This window comes from Carcharhinus amblyrhynchos, unplaced genomic scaffold (assembly GCF_965287045.1).
Source record: "Carcharhinus amblyrhynchos unplaced genomic scaffold, sCarAmb.v2.hapA chromosome_113, whole genome shotgun sequence".
Lineage (NCBI taxonomy): Eukaryota > Metazoa > Chordata > Chondrichthyes > Carcharhiniformes > Carcharhinidae > Carcharhinus > Carcharhinus amblyrhynchos.
In genome coordinates, this window is record NW_027649853.1 from 182,301 (window position 1) to 197,012 (window position 14,712).

At 45.6% G+C, this 14,712-nt stretch overlaps 1 protein-coding gene across 3 annotated transcripts in view; it reads right to left on the minus strand.

Annotated features, from left to right (window-relative positions):
• LOC145338628 (voltage-dependent L-type calcium channel subunit alpha-1S-like) overlaps window positions 1–14,712 on the minus strand; it is a 421,023-nt gene that overhangs the window by 17,938 nt on the left and 388,373 nt on the right. For all 3 annotated transcript variants that reach the window (XM_080183005.1, XM_080183003.1, XM_080183004.1), the window contains 2 exons: window positions 10,942–11,070; window positions 8,647–8,882 (listed from right to left, as the gene is read on the minus strand). In XM_080183005.1, the coding sequence (XP_080039131.1) occupies window positions 8,647–8,882; window positions 10,942–11,070 (365 nt within the window). The remainder of the gene's footprint in view (window positions 1–8,646; window positions 8,883–10,941; window positions 11,071–14,712) is intronic.

The window sequence follows — 14,712 nt, forward strand, 5'->3', positions numbered from 1 at the left end:
CTTGAGTCCAGATGACCCCGGGGCATCCGGTTTGTCCCTGCAACACAGGACACAAGGTTGAGTCTAAGGGAGGGAGAGGAATCTGTGATGTCCTTCGGCCCTTCAAGCCTGCAGTATCCAGGCTGCCCATCTGATTTGTAACCCCCCCCTCCTCCACCATCCTTCCAGGGGCCATATGCCTCTATTCCCATCCTATTCATGAAGCAGTAAAGATGCCCCTTGAAGGTCACTCTCGTATCAACCTCCTTGGCCTCCCCCAGCAGCGAGTTCCAAGCACCCACCACCCTCTCTGTGCAAATAAACATGCTTCGTACATCTCCTTTAAACCTTTCCCTTCACACCCAAAACTCGTGCCCCCGAGAAGTTGCCTCAAACTGAGTGGAGGATTGTCACTTCCTGACTCCAGGCCGAACATGCTGTCACTGACAGCCCACATCTCCCCTTTCCTTGACAGCTCTGCTCTTCAAAGGGGGTGAGGACCCAGAAATTTAGCTCTGCTGTTATGATTGGTCTTCTGCTGTGGAGACAGAAGGAGCCACAAAATAAATGATGGCATGACTCCTGCAAAGTATCAGGTGGTGGCCCTTAAAGCACAGTGATTGAGTGGATCAGTAGGAGGAAGGAGGGTCCGCTGCCTCTCTGCCTGAGATTGGTGGGGGTAGGAGGGGAACGAATCACTTTGCCTGAGATCAGTGACGGGGGAAGTGGGATCCACTGCCACTCTGCCTAAAATCAGTGGGGAGGAAGGGGGATGGGCCCATAATTGGTCTGACTGGGGGTGGAATAAGGGGATCAGTGATGTTGGGAGGGGTGGGCAACGTCTGTGGGGGGTCGGAGAAGGCATTATCCAGCCCGGGAGGGATGTGGTAGGGGAGGCATTCTATCATTTCTTTCTGTATATATGCAATTGAAGGTGTTGATCGGAGCTGCAGGGTTTTGGGTACATTAAGTCCTGCCCACAGGCTTGTGGAGTGCAATTTGGAATCGCCAATATTTTTTTCAGGCAGACTGCGTATGGGGGTGCCTCAGATCGGGCCTAAAAGTCGGATCTAAAAAACTCCTAGTTTCAAGTCCATCTGCACTTTGATTCAAAATGGTAAAATAGGGCCCATCTTTGGACTGTGGGAAGAAACCAGAGCACCTGGAGGAAACCCATGCAGACATGGGGAGAATGTGCAAACTCTACACTGACAGTGACCCAAGGCCGGAATTGAAACTGAGGCCCTGGTGCTATGAGGCAGCAATGTACTGTGATAGGTGCTTGATGGCTGATACAGGCATGCTAGGCTGAAGGAATTCCTCCTGTGCTGTAAAACTCTCTGGAGGGACTTTTCCTGTTCAGCCACTGTGGGAATTGTAGCAGGTGGGTGCAATGGTCTATTGACCTTGAGCAGAATTTTCCAGTTTGAGGTGAGCGCAGCCAGAACATCCCGTCCTATGCCTCTATCACAGGTTTGAGTCATGTCAAGACAGCTGGTGGAACTGAATTACAATGAATAAATTTGGCACATGAAGCTCATCTTATCAGTCATGACCATGACAGTTATCATCAGTGAACAAACCTAGTTCATCCTTACTTGGTCTGGCATAGATGTGACTCCAGTTCCACAACAATGTGGTTGACTCTTAACTGCCCTCTGCAAATGCCTAGTAAGTCACTCAGTTTAAGGAATGGATGGACAGTAAATGCTGGAATTGCCAGCAGCAGCCACATTCCATTATAAGATAAAGAAAAAGAACATTCTATATCATCTTACATGACACCCCATGAAATAATTCCATCGAATCCGGTGCCTCCTCACCAAATACAGATTTATTTACAATAGTTAGTAACACTCGGATAGATACTATCTAGTATAGAGTATACACCCAGAATGCCAGGAACCTCAACACTCCGCATTGTACCCGAATTGGACAGCACTAACTTCCTCAATCACAGAGCTCATATTCTAACAGGTCCACCTCATAGAGCTTACATTCCTGCCCCTCTACGTCTGAGAAACCTCAGCAGGTCGCTCGCCTTGCAAGCCTCTTGTGACATTTCAACATGTTGTCGGAAGTGGGCAGGCTGTAGCAGACTGGAGCTCACTTCTTTCATTTTGAGTGTCGATGCATGGGTTTACTTTCTTCATCGGGCGGCAAGGTAATCAAAGCAGCTAAGTCTACCATGTCCATTCCAGAAACAAAGAGAGGGAGTGGGCTGGTCCGGAATTTGTTCCAAAGCTCCCGATGTGCTGGGTATAGATTGTTCTGGCACTTCCTGGGGCTTTACAGCTTTTCAATTGAGTAGGTATTTTTGCGGGATGATATCCAGTATGACACTGTGTTTGAGTCAACCGTGCCTCGTACCCACACGGTGCTATTCCCATGGTTTCTTACTAATTCCCTATCACCCGCCTTTAGGTGTTGGTCCTGCTCGTTGTTGTTGTGGGCTCAGCACTGGACTTTGCGATAATGATAGCTTCACTCTTTGTTGGCATTGCTGACATTGATTCATGAGTGTGAATATGTCCGTATCCAATCCAGGCCTCCAGACATAGCTCCTTGCGAGCATTTCCATTTTTTTCACTCCTGGGTGGTCATGGTGAGTTTCAGCCAGGCTAGGATGACAGCGCAGGCTCAGGATGACATCTTTCAGCTGCTGTCTCTGGCTCCAGTCTAGGTGGAATGAGGGCTGTAATTGCTGTATATTATTGTAACTAGGTTGCCAGTTACTGCATTTACTACACTGGCAATAAGGAAAATGATAGGGACTCAAATTACAATAAAAAATTTGAAGAAAAGTTTGTTTGCAAGAATACAGAACAAATCAAATCAAGTCCAGCCTGCCAAAGAGGAAAATGTAGACATACCTCTCTTCAGAAAATTAGAAGCTTTCAATGCTGCTACAGAAGGCTGGGTATAACATGCGGAGCATTTGGAATATTTTTCCATGCTAATGGAATAGAAGGGGTAGATAAGAAGGAAGTTATATTATTAACTGTAAGTAGGCCCAGACGTATAGCATGATCTGAAGTTTAACGTCCCTGGATGTTCCTGACATCAAAACATTTGCAGAGTTCATTGAGGCATTACCACCATAAGCCCTCAGTAATGTTACAAAGATACAAAATTAAATTCATGTATGGAAAGACTGGGTTGTGAGGAAAGATTGAACAAATTGGGGCTGTTTTCCCTTGAAAGACGGCAACTGAGGGGGGATCTAATAGAGGTATATAAGATTATGAAGGGTATAGATAGAATAAACAGCGGTAAGCTATTTCCTGTGTTAGAGACACACAGTACGAGGGGCCATGGACTTAGGGTGAGGGGGGAGAGTTTTAACACGGATATTAGAGGGAGGTTTTTCACACAGAGGGTACTGGGGCTATGGAATGCTCTTCCAAGTAAGGTGGTGGAGGCAGGCACGCTGGAGTTGTTTAAGAGTTTCTTAGACAGGCACATGAGTGGGTTGGAGATGGGAGGATATAGGAGATTGTTTTAAATAAGGTTCATTAGCATTGGGACGTCCCTGGTAATGTATAAAGATGTGGAATGATACTAATGTTTTTCTCTTTTAATTCACAGGTTTTAAGTCGGTCCGCCTTGTTGCCCAACGAGGGGCATACACGTGATGGGTCGCGCTAGGGCTGCTCTTGGATGTTCGAGAGTAGCCTAGTACTTCATGTCGTTAGTGTGCGCTTAAACTGGATCAGATGCTGGGCAACACGACAGTTCAGTGACTATCACTGTTTGCTGTGCAGACACATGGGTTTGGGCCAGTGTCTGTGGGAGTTTGCACATTCTCCCCGTGCTTGCGTGGGTTTTCTCCGGGTGCTCCGGTTTCCTCCCACACCCCAAAGATGTGCTATTAGGCTGATTGGTGTTAATAAATTGTCCCTAAATTAGTTTCCCTCAATGTGGATGGCCATAAGCATTGATAAGGGTCATGGGCGGAGGGGGGACTGGTAATGTTAAAATGGCGGCGTGGGCTCGTTGGGCCGAAGGGCCTGTTTCCCGGGCTGTTTTTGTTCTTTGTTCTAGACAGCCTGAAGAGAGACCATTGCAGCCTCTGACCTAAAATTGCAATGCTCGATGATTTGTCTTAGCTACAGCACTACAGTGTTGAATAAAATGATAAGGGACCAATTGGCATGTGGTGTAAACAATGCAGTTATACAGAGATAATTGCTAGCTGAAGCAGAGTTAAGTTTAAAAAGGCTCTGTAAATGGTGTCAGCAATGGAGCATTCAGGAGCTATAAAGTGCACAGAGCAACCTTGGGGCGGGAAACTGCGAGCAGCAGTGGTGCCAGGAGTGAAGGTGCTGTTTTAAGGAGGGAAATTAAATGATTGAACCAGAGTAGTCACAAAGTATAAAAGGTTTAAACAACAACCTATGAATAATGCAGACAGCATTAATGGTGTGGGGAATGTACTCCCCGAAATGTGCAGATTCAGAGGACAGGATGCTCTGTGTAGGAAGAAAAGGACATCTGAGGCACAAATGTAAAAACAAGCAGGGCCTGCCCAGTACTGGCAGAGAAAATAGCTCAACTCTGCTGCATAATATGGAGGACTGCACAGAAGGTGAATGAAATGCTTTTTCACTGAACAATGTGAAAGCGGGCACAAATGGTGTTGTCAGTGAACAGCTGGACCGGACACGGAAGCGTCAGCTACTGTTATGAGCGAACAGACCTGCTAGTATGGGTTCAATCCCTGAGGTGGAAGATTACTGTTGTGGTGATGACATTAGAGTTAAGACTAAAAGAGATATTAGATGCCTTAATGGCCATAAAGATGCATAAGTTACCAGACTAAATGTATCCCAGGCTGCTATGGGAGACGAGGAAAGAGATTGCAGAAGCCCTGACAGAGATAATTAAATCTTTCTTGTCCATAGGTGAACTACCAGATGACTGGAGGAAAGCTAATGTGGCACCTTAATTCAAGGAGGGCGGGCAACAGTTATAGGCCAGGTTATTACAGGCCAGTCCGTTTAATGTCTGTGATAGGGAAATTATTGGAAAATATTCTGAGGGACAGGATTAATCAACAGCTAGAAAAGCAGGAATTGATCAGGGTGTAACAAATTTGTTGGTGAGTGATACTGTCTAACTAATTTAGTTGAGTTTTTTGAAAAGATAACTAAATACATTAATGAGGGTAGTGCAGTTGATGTGGTTTCAGTAAGGCCTTTGACAAAGTCCCACATGGATTTAGCAAATGCAGAGAGCTACTGGTGTGGTGGAATGTCACTCCCCGAAATGTGTAGATTCCCTCTAAATCCACACATTTCGGGGAGTGACGTTCCCCACGCCAGCAGCTCCCTGCATTATTCCTAGGCTGTTGTTTAAATAGAATCATAGAATCATTCATAGAATCATAGAATAAAATCATAAATCTTTTATATTTTGTGACTCCTTTGGCTTATTCATTTATCTGGTCCAAAAGATTTCAGCCTATGGATTCCAAGGCAAGTTGGTAATTTGGATCCAAAATTGGTTTGTTAATAGGAGGTAAAGGGTGGTGGCAGAGGGTTGCTTTAGAATACTGTGACCAACGATGGACCACAGGGATCGGTGCTGGGTTTCTCACTGTTTGTTAATGGCTTGGATGTGAATATAGAAGGTATAATTAGTAAACTTGCAGATGACACGAGAACTGGTGGTGTTGATAATGAGGAGGATAGTCTGAGGCTGCAGAATGATATTGACCAGCTGGTGAGTTGGGCAGGGCAATGGCAGATGGAATTTAATTCTGATAAGTGTGAGATGATGCCTTTTAAGAGATCTGGTAAGGGTAGAAAATACATAATGAATAGCAGATCCTTAAGGAGTATTGAGGAACAAAGGGACCTTGGGGTACAAGTACATAGATCCTTGAAAGTGGCAGCACTGGTAGATAGGGTGGTGAAGAAGGCATATGGAATGCTTGCCTTCATTAGCTGGGGCACATAATTTAGGAGCCAGGAAGTCTTAGTACAACTTTATAAAACATTGGTTAGGCCACAGACGGAATATTGTGCGCATTTCTGGTCGCCACACTATCAAAAGGATGTGAATGCACTGTAGAGGGTGAACAGGAGATTTACCTGGATGTTTCCTGGGGCAGAAAGCAGCTATGAGGAGAAATGAGATAGGCTGGGGTTGCTTTCCCTGGAATAGATACACTCAGGCTGAGGGGGAAATCTGATAGTGATATGCAAAATTATGAGAGGCATAGATGTAGAAGATTGTAAGAATCTTTTTCCTATGGCAGAGGTGTCTAAGGTGTGGAGATGCCAGTGTTTAACCTGGTGTTGTGAAACTTCTTAGAGGTGTCTAAGACCAGAAGGCATAGGTTTATGGTGAGGAGTAAGTGGTATGGAGGGGACCTGTGGAAAAATCCTTTGACCTAGAAGGTGGTAGAAATGTGGAATGTGCTGCCTGAGACGTACTCTTGCAACATTTAAGAGGCATTTGGATGAGCAATTAAATTGCCAAGGCATAACAGACTATGGTCCAAGTGCTGGTAAATGGAATTAGCACCAGTGTCAGAGGGACAAGGTCAGGGTTACACTGTCAGGGTGACAAAGTCAGAGTGTTAGTGTCAGAGGGACAAGATTAGAAATATCACAAGATTTTCAGGTTGCACTCGCCCCAAGACCAAAAATTCCCTCCCGAGTTCAACAACATTTCCATGGTCCACCCCCACCTGCTACAACTCCCATGGTGGGCAGGATGGGAAAATTCCGCCCAGAGAGTCATAGAGCACAGAAAAGGTCATTCAGCGGAACGACAAAGATTAAAATGACATTTTGTCCATCAGTCCCCTGTAAAGCAACACTCTTTTAATGACCATATACAATATCATTGGGGGTCATAAGTTCACTTTAAGAAACTATATGCAGATGAATTCCACAAAGAGCAGGGAATGTTTTTAATACTCCGGTATTTAACCCAAAATCTAAAAACATTAGAACAGACAAATCATTACATTCAACACTCAAACACCAGTTAGCCTCAATCTCTGTATTGATGATTGATAAAAATATACAACAAAACAGCGACTTGCTGATAGAGTGTGTTGTAACTCTCTTACCAGATCAAGTAGCCATATTGATGAGAACAGGAGTATGCTACAAATTTCACACCAGACATCACTTTATGAAGGAATAGTGCTCCAAAAGCTGTGATTTCAAATAAATCTGTTGGACTATAACCTGGTGTCCTGAGACCTCTCACTTTGTTCACCCCGGTCCAACACCGGCATCTCCACATCACAGATCAAACATAGCAGCTTATAGATAGATCAAATACAACACCTGATAGAGGATACTGCAACTGTCACACCAGATCAGATTTACTGTTTATAGATTAAGTACACTGCAGCCCTAACACCAGATCAAACACAGCAAAATGAAATGTACTGCTCTCTTGTGCCAAGCTGTAGAATTATAAATTTATTCTTCTTTATTCTAGGATGTGGGTGCTGCTGACAATTTGCCATTTTAGGGCTCAGTTCTGAACCAGCCACATTCCTGTGGGTTTGGAGTAACACGTAAGCCAGTCAGGGTAAGGATGGCAGATATCCTTCCGTAAAGGACTGAGTGAACCAGATGGCATTGTAGAACAATCAATAACAGTTGACATGAATGGAATCAGACAGGTTAGCTACGCTTTGCAGGCTGATTCATTGAATTTATAGCTCATCGGCACCCATTTGGGATTGAAATCCATGTTGTTGGGATTTGTCCACCTTCGGTATTACTAAGACAAGGATATTACCCAGAACCAGCATCTCAACTGTTAAGTGATTAGGTAATCAACTATTAGGTTGATGGGGGGGGAAGGAGGAGGAGGGAGGGAGGGAAGGAAGGGGGGTCGTTGTCTGGTGGGGGGAAAGTGGAGTGGGGGGGGGTGAGGCCAGATCGTTGTCTGGCTGGGGGGAAGGGGGGGTGTAGGCCCCATCGTTGTCTGGTAGTGAGGGGGGAGGGGTGCAGCGAGAGGGAGGTGGGCCACATCATTCACTGGTAAGGGGATGGGGAGGGAGGAGGAGGCGGGTCAGATGTTCCTCTTGGGGGGAGGAGGGGGAGGCCAGGTTATTCTCTGGACGGTGGGAGCAAGTGAGGCCAGATTGTTCTCTGGTAGCGGGCGGAGGCCCAATCGCTCACTTGCGGTGGGGAATGGGGCTGGGGAGGGGGCAGACAGATCTCTGATGGGGTGGATGGAGGGGATGGGGGTTTGCTGCCACTCTCATGGGTGATGAGTGGGTGGGAAGGGGGCAGGGGGTCGTGATCAGTCTGGGTAATGAGGGAGTGGGTGGATAAGGGGAGTGATGTCTGTGGAGGCCATCGCTCCTGCTTTTTGCTCCTGCGCCTCCGCTTTCTTTTGCCCGGGAGCAATCTGACACGGGTGTGCTTTTTCAAATTTTTTACTAACTGCACATGCGCAGTTCAGAGCTCCAGTCATTTTAGGCACGCTAAGCCCCGCCCACAGCACAAATGGGACGCACAATTTTTTTTTCAGGCTGAGTGTGTATGGGGGCACCCGAAAGCAGGTTTCCAAGTCGGATCTGAATTGCGCCCAGATTCGGCACTTTGAATGAAAATGGTAAAATCGGACCCTATGTATATGTGTGTGTGTGTGTGTGTGTGCGCGCGCGTGTGTGTGTGGCATCATTACCTGCTCAGTGCTTTGTTATTCCCATTATTTACATTTGGGTTGTCAGTTGATGGGAAGAATATGATGGTGTTGAATGGTGAATCTGTCGGTCTGTGGTGTGGAGAATCGGCCTCGTCTCCTCCAGCCTCTGTTTTACTGAATTGTAATGGTCGCTGGCTCGTTATCTGATGCTGAAATGAACCACTTCTATCCATTGGGTAGGACTCTGCTTGTTCCCCAAATAGTCCTCCTGTTCTCTGTAAAGGGAAAATTTATACCTAATCATGAGAACAGAGTCAAAACTGAAATGAGTCAATTATTACACGCTTCCAACAGAAGTTAAAAACTAAATCTATTCTCAAACCTATTTCTGTTTATATGCAATGATTTGAATTTGCAGTGAATGTTAGTCAATCAAGGTGGCGGGGGGAGGTGGGAGGAAGGGATCTTACTTAAATAATTCCAAGTACTGAATGATCATGAAAGTGGGATTATTCAGACCAATATTTTGAGTGAGTGAAAAATTCAAATCTTATGCTACTTAAAAAAAAGACAAAACGTGATTCTCGCCAGAAGATGGAGTGAATGGAGTTTATTCACACCAGGAATCCGGCTGATGACTGCTGAAGGGCGCCATTGTCTGATCTCCCAATGCACTGTGTACACTAATGCATTGGGACATATCTCATTACTCCCACACACTCCCCAGTTGCAACCCCCCCCCAATTGACTGCACCCCTGATCATACCTCACAGCCCCCTCATGGGCCAATCGCCGCCCGCTGCCATACCCCCCCCCCCACCCCGTGTTCATACCTGTCCTACCTAATTGTCCCCCCAGTCACATCTCACCCCCAATGCAGCCGAATGGCTCCAACTTTCCCTGTTGATCAACACTCCAGTAATCCCCTACTGCAAAGTGCACAGCTCCACTAGCTCTGATTTCCCTTAAGTCCCCCCTCTCCCCTTAGGCCCTGCCCTCTCACCTTAGGCCCACTGCTTGGCACTGGCCAGTACCCAATGATGCCAGACTGGTAGTGCCAGGCTGATATTGTCCAAGAGACACTAACCACACCCTCGACCATCTGGGGGGCTTCAATACCACTGAGATCATCACATCTGGTCCCTATTGCTGGGGATGCCATTAAGGTAAGCGAGTCCAGGCGTTTCAGTTTTAAATATTAAAATCAGCCTTGCCCCCATTCACAGGTACTCTGGAATGGGACAATGCAGGAGAATGGGATTAGCACTCCTTTGGTGTTATTGTTGGTATAGATACGATGGGCCAAAGGACGTTTTCAGCAGTGCATGACTATATGATTCTATGATTCTCAAAGTTACAGTCTTTTGAGCTAGCATTCCATTCTGGGACCTTTCTATCCAGTTACAACATCAACTGGGATCCTACCAGGACTAAGTTGGGGAAAAATATCTTCACTCAAAGAGTAGTGAACCTATGGAATTCTCTAACACAGAAGGCAATATAGGCCAAGCCACTGAATGCATTCAAGAAAGAGATAGATTATTTATGACAATTTAATGGGGACAAAGCAGGAATATGGCATTAAAATCAGTCATGAGCATCTTGAATGGAGGAGGAGGCCTGTTGGGTCAAATGGTACTCCCGTTCCTACTTGCTATGTTTCTATGTTAGCAGCAAAGAGATTATGCTGAACTTAAACAACAGTAGTTAGACATCAGCTGGAATATCGTGTACAGTTCTGAACATCACACTATAGGAAGAATGTGAATACATTGGAGAGAGTGCAGAAGAGGTTTATAACAATGGTTCCAGGGATGAGAAACTTCACTTATGAGGTTAGATTGGAGTAATTGGGACTGATCTCCTTGGAGAGAAGAAGGTTAAGAGGAGAACAGACAAAGATGTTTAAAATAATTAGGGGGCTGGGCAGAGTAGATAGAGAGAAACTGTTCCTTCTCATAAAAGAATGGGAGGGCACAGATTTAAGACAAACGTGAGGTGCATTTTTTTTTTACACGAGTAGTTGGGGTTTGGAATGCACTTCTTGGAAGTGTGGTTGAGGCAGGTTCAATCGAGGCACTCAAGAGGGCATTTGATGATTACTTGAATAGAAATAATGTGCAAGGTTATGGGGGAAAAGGCAGGAAATGGCATTAAGTCAGAATGCTCATTTAGAGAGTCAGTTTGGAGAGATTCAGTGGGTCAAGTGGCCTCCTTCTGCATGTAACAATTCTGTGGTCTGATCTGATGGAATATATAGATCACAGCGTGGAATGGTCCTCCATTCCAGAAGACACCCTGGAACATCTTATCAACACTGCAACAGAGACTCACCCTGTAAATTGTTTCATCCAAGCCACTATCCTCCATTGTTTGGTCTCCTTCCTCTTCAAGTGGCAGTTCTCCAGATACAGTTCGATGGAGATTGTCACCAACCTCTTCCTCAATACTGCGCAAGCCAGCCTAATAAAGGACCAGAATGACAGGTTAAGTACCACATAAAGTTTGTCAGATGTCCCTTTACTCCCTTAAATCTCCCACTGAAGCTTATTCATCATCTCACTGAAGCCCATTATTCTAATCACAAGATGTCCAGACCTCTAATCTCCTCACTCTCTCATTAAATTTCATCCTTTTATCCCTTTACTCTTCCATCAAAATCTATCCCTCTTATTCCTAAGCTCTTCCATTGAATCCCGTTCCTCTAAAACTGACTCCTATTAAAGTCCATCCCTTTATGTGCCATTTCCCACAGACTTTTCTCTCTATTGTCTCCCTACTTTCTCTACTGCAGTATGATACATATATCAGAGCCCACTCAGTAGGGTCTAACCGACAGACACTTTCACAGGCATGCTCAGCTGCATAACCCACTCTGCACTTCTCCCCAAGTACACATTGTTATGATCTTGATTGAGACTAGCAATTTTGTTTTTAAAAGAAATTCAAAATCCAGTTATTGACTAAAAGAATGAAACTGCTAGATTCCATAGTCTGAAATAAAATAATTTTTACTGTACAAGAGCCAAACCAAGCAAATACTAAATACTACCTGAGGTAATCAACTATACTCTAAAACTGAGTATCAACAGAAGATAAATGTGAATTAGCGAGCTCTGTAAGAACTATAAAATACACAAGAAATAGTAGATACAACAAGGGCAGATGCAGCTTTGTCTCTGCTGGCTTGCGGCCAGGGTGATGGAAACGGTAGAGCGGATTAGTCAGTGGTCAGTCCAGCAGTCAACAACTGCAACCACAACGGAGGTGACAAGGGTCATCTTTGTGGTCCCTTGTTTGAATGATAATAGAGTCTATCAGATACCAGTGCTTGGAGCAAGGCTGTTGTCATGAGGTTGTCATCTTGTTCTTGTGGCGGAACAAGGTGTTTGTAATGTTCTAGACTTTTTGTCAGGAGGAGGACTCTGCTGGCATTTGTTTTCTCTATGCCATTTCTGCCTAACACAGAAGAAAGATGTGTTGGGTACGGAAGGATCAAAGAACAAAAAAAATTACAGAACATGAGCAGGGCCTTCAAGCCGCACAGACCATGCCTGACTGAACTAACACCCCTATACTTCCGGGGACTATATTCCTCTATTCCCATCTGATTCATGTATTTGTCAAGACACTGCTTAGAAGTCATTATTGCAGCTGCTTCACTACCTTCCCCGGCAACGAGTTTCAGGACCCACCACCCTCAATGTAAAAAACTTGCCTTGTACATCTCCTTTACACTGTGTCCCTTGCGTCTTAAACCTATTAAACCCACAGTCTAAAGATATGCTAGTTAGGTTGATTGGCCATACTAAAATTGCCCCTTAGTGTCCTGAACAACAACAAAGAACAAAGAAGAAACTAGAAGCAGGAGTAGGCTATTCACTCCTTCAAGCCTGCTCTGTCATCCAGTATCATGGCTGATCAAAATCAATATTCAAATTCCCCCTTCTCCTCAATCCCTTTAGCCCAAGAGCTATATCTAAATCATTTCACTTTACGTGACTGATAGAAGTTGAGATTCTGACTGTGTATATAATTAAAATGGTTATGTATTCTTAGTCAGATAACAGATCCATGCATTCATCATGGTTTTGTATATCCATGGTTTCCCAACTGCAAAAATATTCCTGAGGTGCGTGGGTTAGAGGGATTAGCGGGTAAATGTGTAGGGATATGGGGGTAGGGCCTGGGTGGGATTGTGGTCAGTGCAGACTCAATGGGCCAAATGGCCTCTTCCTGCACTGTAGGGTTTCTATGATTTCTATGATTCTATGCCCCCTAGTAATTGACTCTTCTGCCCTGGGAAAAAGCTTCTGACTATCCACTCTGTCCATGCCCCTCATAATCTTGTAGATTTCTATCAGGACGCCCCTCAACCTCTGTCGTTCCAGCGAGAACAAACCACGTTTCTCCAATCTCTCCTCAAAGCTAATGCCATCCATACCAGGCAACATCCTGGTATATCTTTTCTATACCCTCTCCAAAGCCTCCACATTCTTCTGGTAGTGTGGCGACCAGAATTGAACACTACATTCCAAGTGCAGCCTAACTAAGGTGCTATAAAGCTGCCACATGACTTGCCAATTTTTAAACTCAATGCCCTGGCTGATGAAGGCAAGCATGCCATATGCCTTCTTGACTAGGTAGTCCATCTGTGTTGCCACTTTCAGTGATCTGTGTATCTGTAATCCCAGATCCCTCTGCCTATCAAAACTCTTACGGGTTCTGCCATTTACTGTGTAAAAATTGATTTCCACCATCTGCCATGGCAGGATTCGAACTCATACCACTGGAACATTAATTGAGTTTCTGGATTAATAATCCTGCAATAATACCAATAGGCCATCATGTCCTCCAGCTTGCGCTACCCTTCTCCCTCCCCCTCCCACTGCCCCTTCCCTTCAAGCTGCTCCTCCCACTCCTGCTCACATTGCCCCTCACACGGCCTTTCTCACTCCTGCCTACGTTGCTGTAATAAGTCCACAGAGTTGAAGGTTCATCACCAGAAGTTCCTTTATTTACAAGACAGGCTACAGCAAAGTGCTCTCTGCTTCAGCAGGCAGAGAGACTGACACACCCGTTTTAAAAATGGAACATGAGGCTCCCTGACTGGGCCATCAATTTGGACTCAATCAGGAAGTTCATAGTCCAGCAAGTCAACCACATTTGCCTGACCGAGCTGAGCCTTGCACTGCTGCTCGTACTGCCCCTCGTGCTCCTGTTCATGGTGCCATATAGGCTGCCCATCTCGCTGTGCTTACGCTGTCCCTCTCACTCCTGCTTACGTTGCTCCTCTCACCCAGGCTTACACTGCCACTCTCATTCCTGCTTACGTTGCCCCTCTCAATCTGGTTTACACTGCCCCTCTAACTTCTACTTACACTGCCCCTCTTGCTCCTGCCTGCATTGCCACTCTCACTCCTGCTCACGCTGCACATCTTGCTCCTGCACATGCTGCCTCTCTCACTTGTGCTTACACTGCCCCTCTCATTCCTTCTTACACTGCCCCTCTCCTGCTTATGCAGCTCCTTTCACTCCTGGTTGCATTGTACCTTTCACTCCTGCTTACGCTGCCCCTCTAATTTTGCCTTACGCTGCCCATATTGCTATCGCGTACGATGCCTCACTCACTCGTGGTGATGCTGCCCCTCTCACCCCTGATTACGCTGCCTCTCTTATATCTGCTTATGCTGCTCCTCTTACTGCTGCTCATGCAATGCCTCACTCACTTGTGGTGACACCGCCCTTCTCACTTATGCTTATGCTGCCCATTTTACTCCTGCTTACGCTGCCCCTCTCACTCACGCTTACATTGCCCTCTCTCTTCTGCTTCCGCTGCTCTTCACGCTCTTGGTTATGCTACACCTCTCATTCTTGTCTACGCAACCCTTTTCACTCTAGTTTACACTGCCAATCTCTCTCCTACTTACACTGCCCCTCTCATTCCTAATTAAGCTGCTCCTTTAACTCTGCCCATCTCAATCTTGCTTCTGCTGCCACTCTCACTCCTGCTTACCTTGCTCCTCTCACTCCTGTTTTGCTGTCTCTTGTCACTCCTGCTTATCCTGATCCTTTCACTGGCTTACGCTGCTCCTTTCGCTCTCG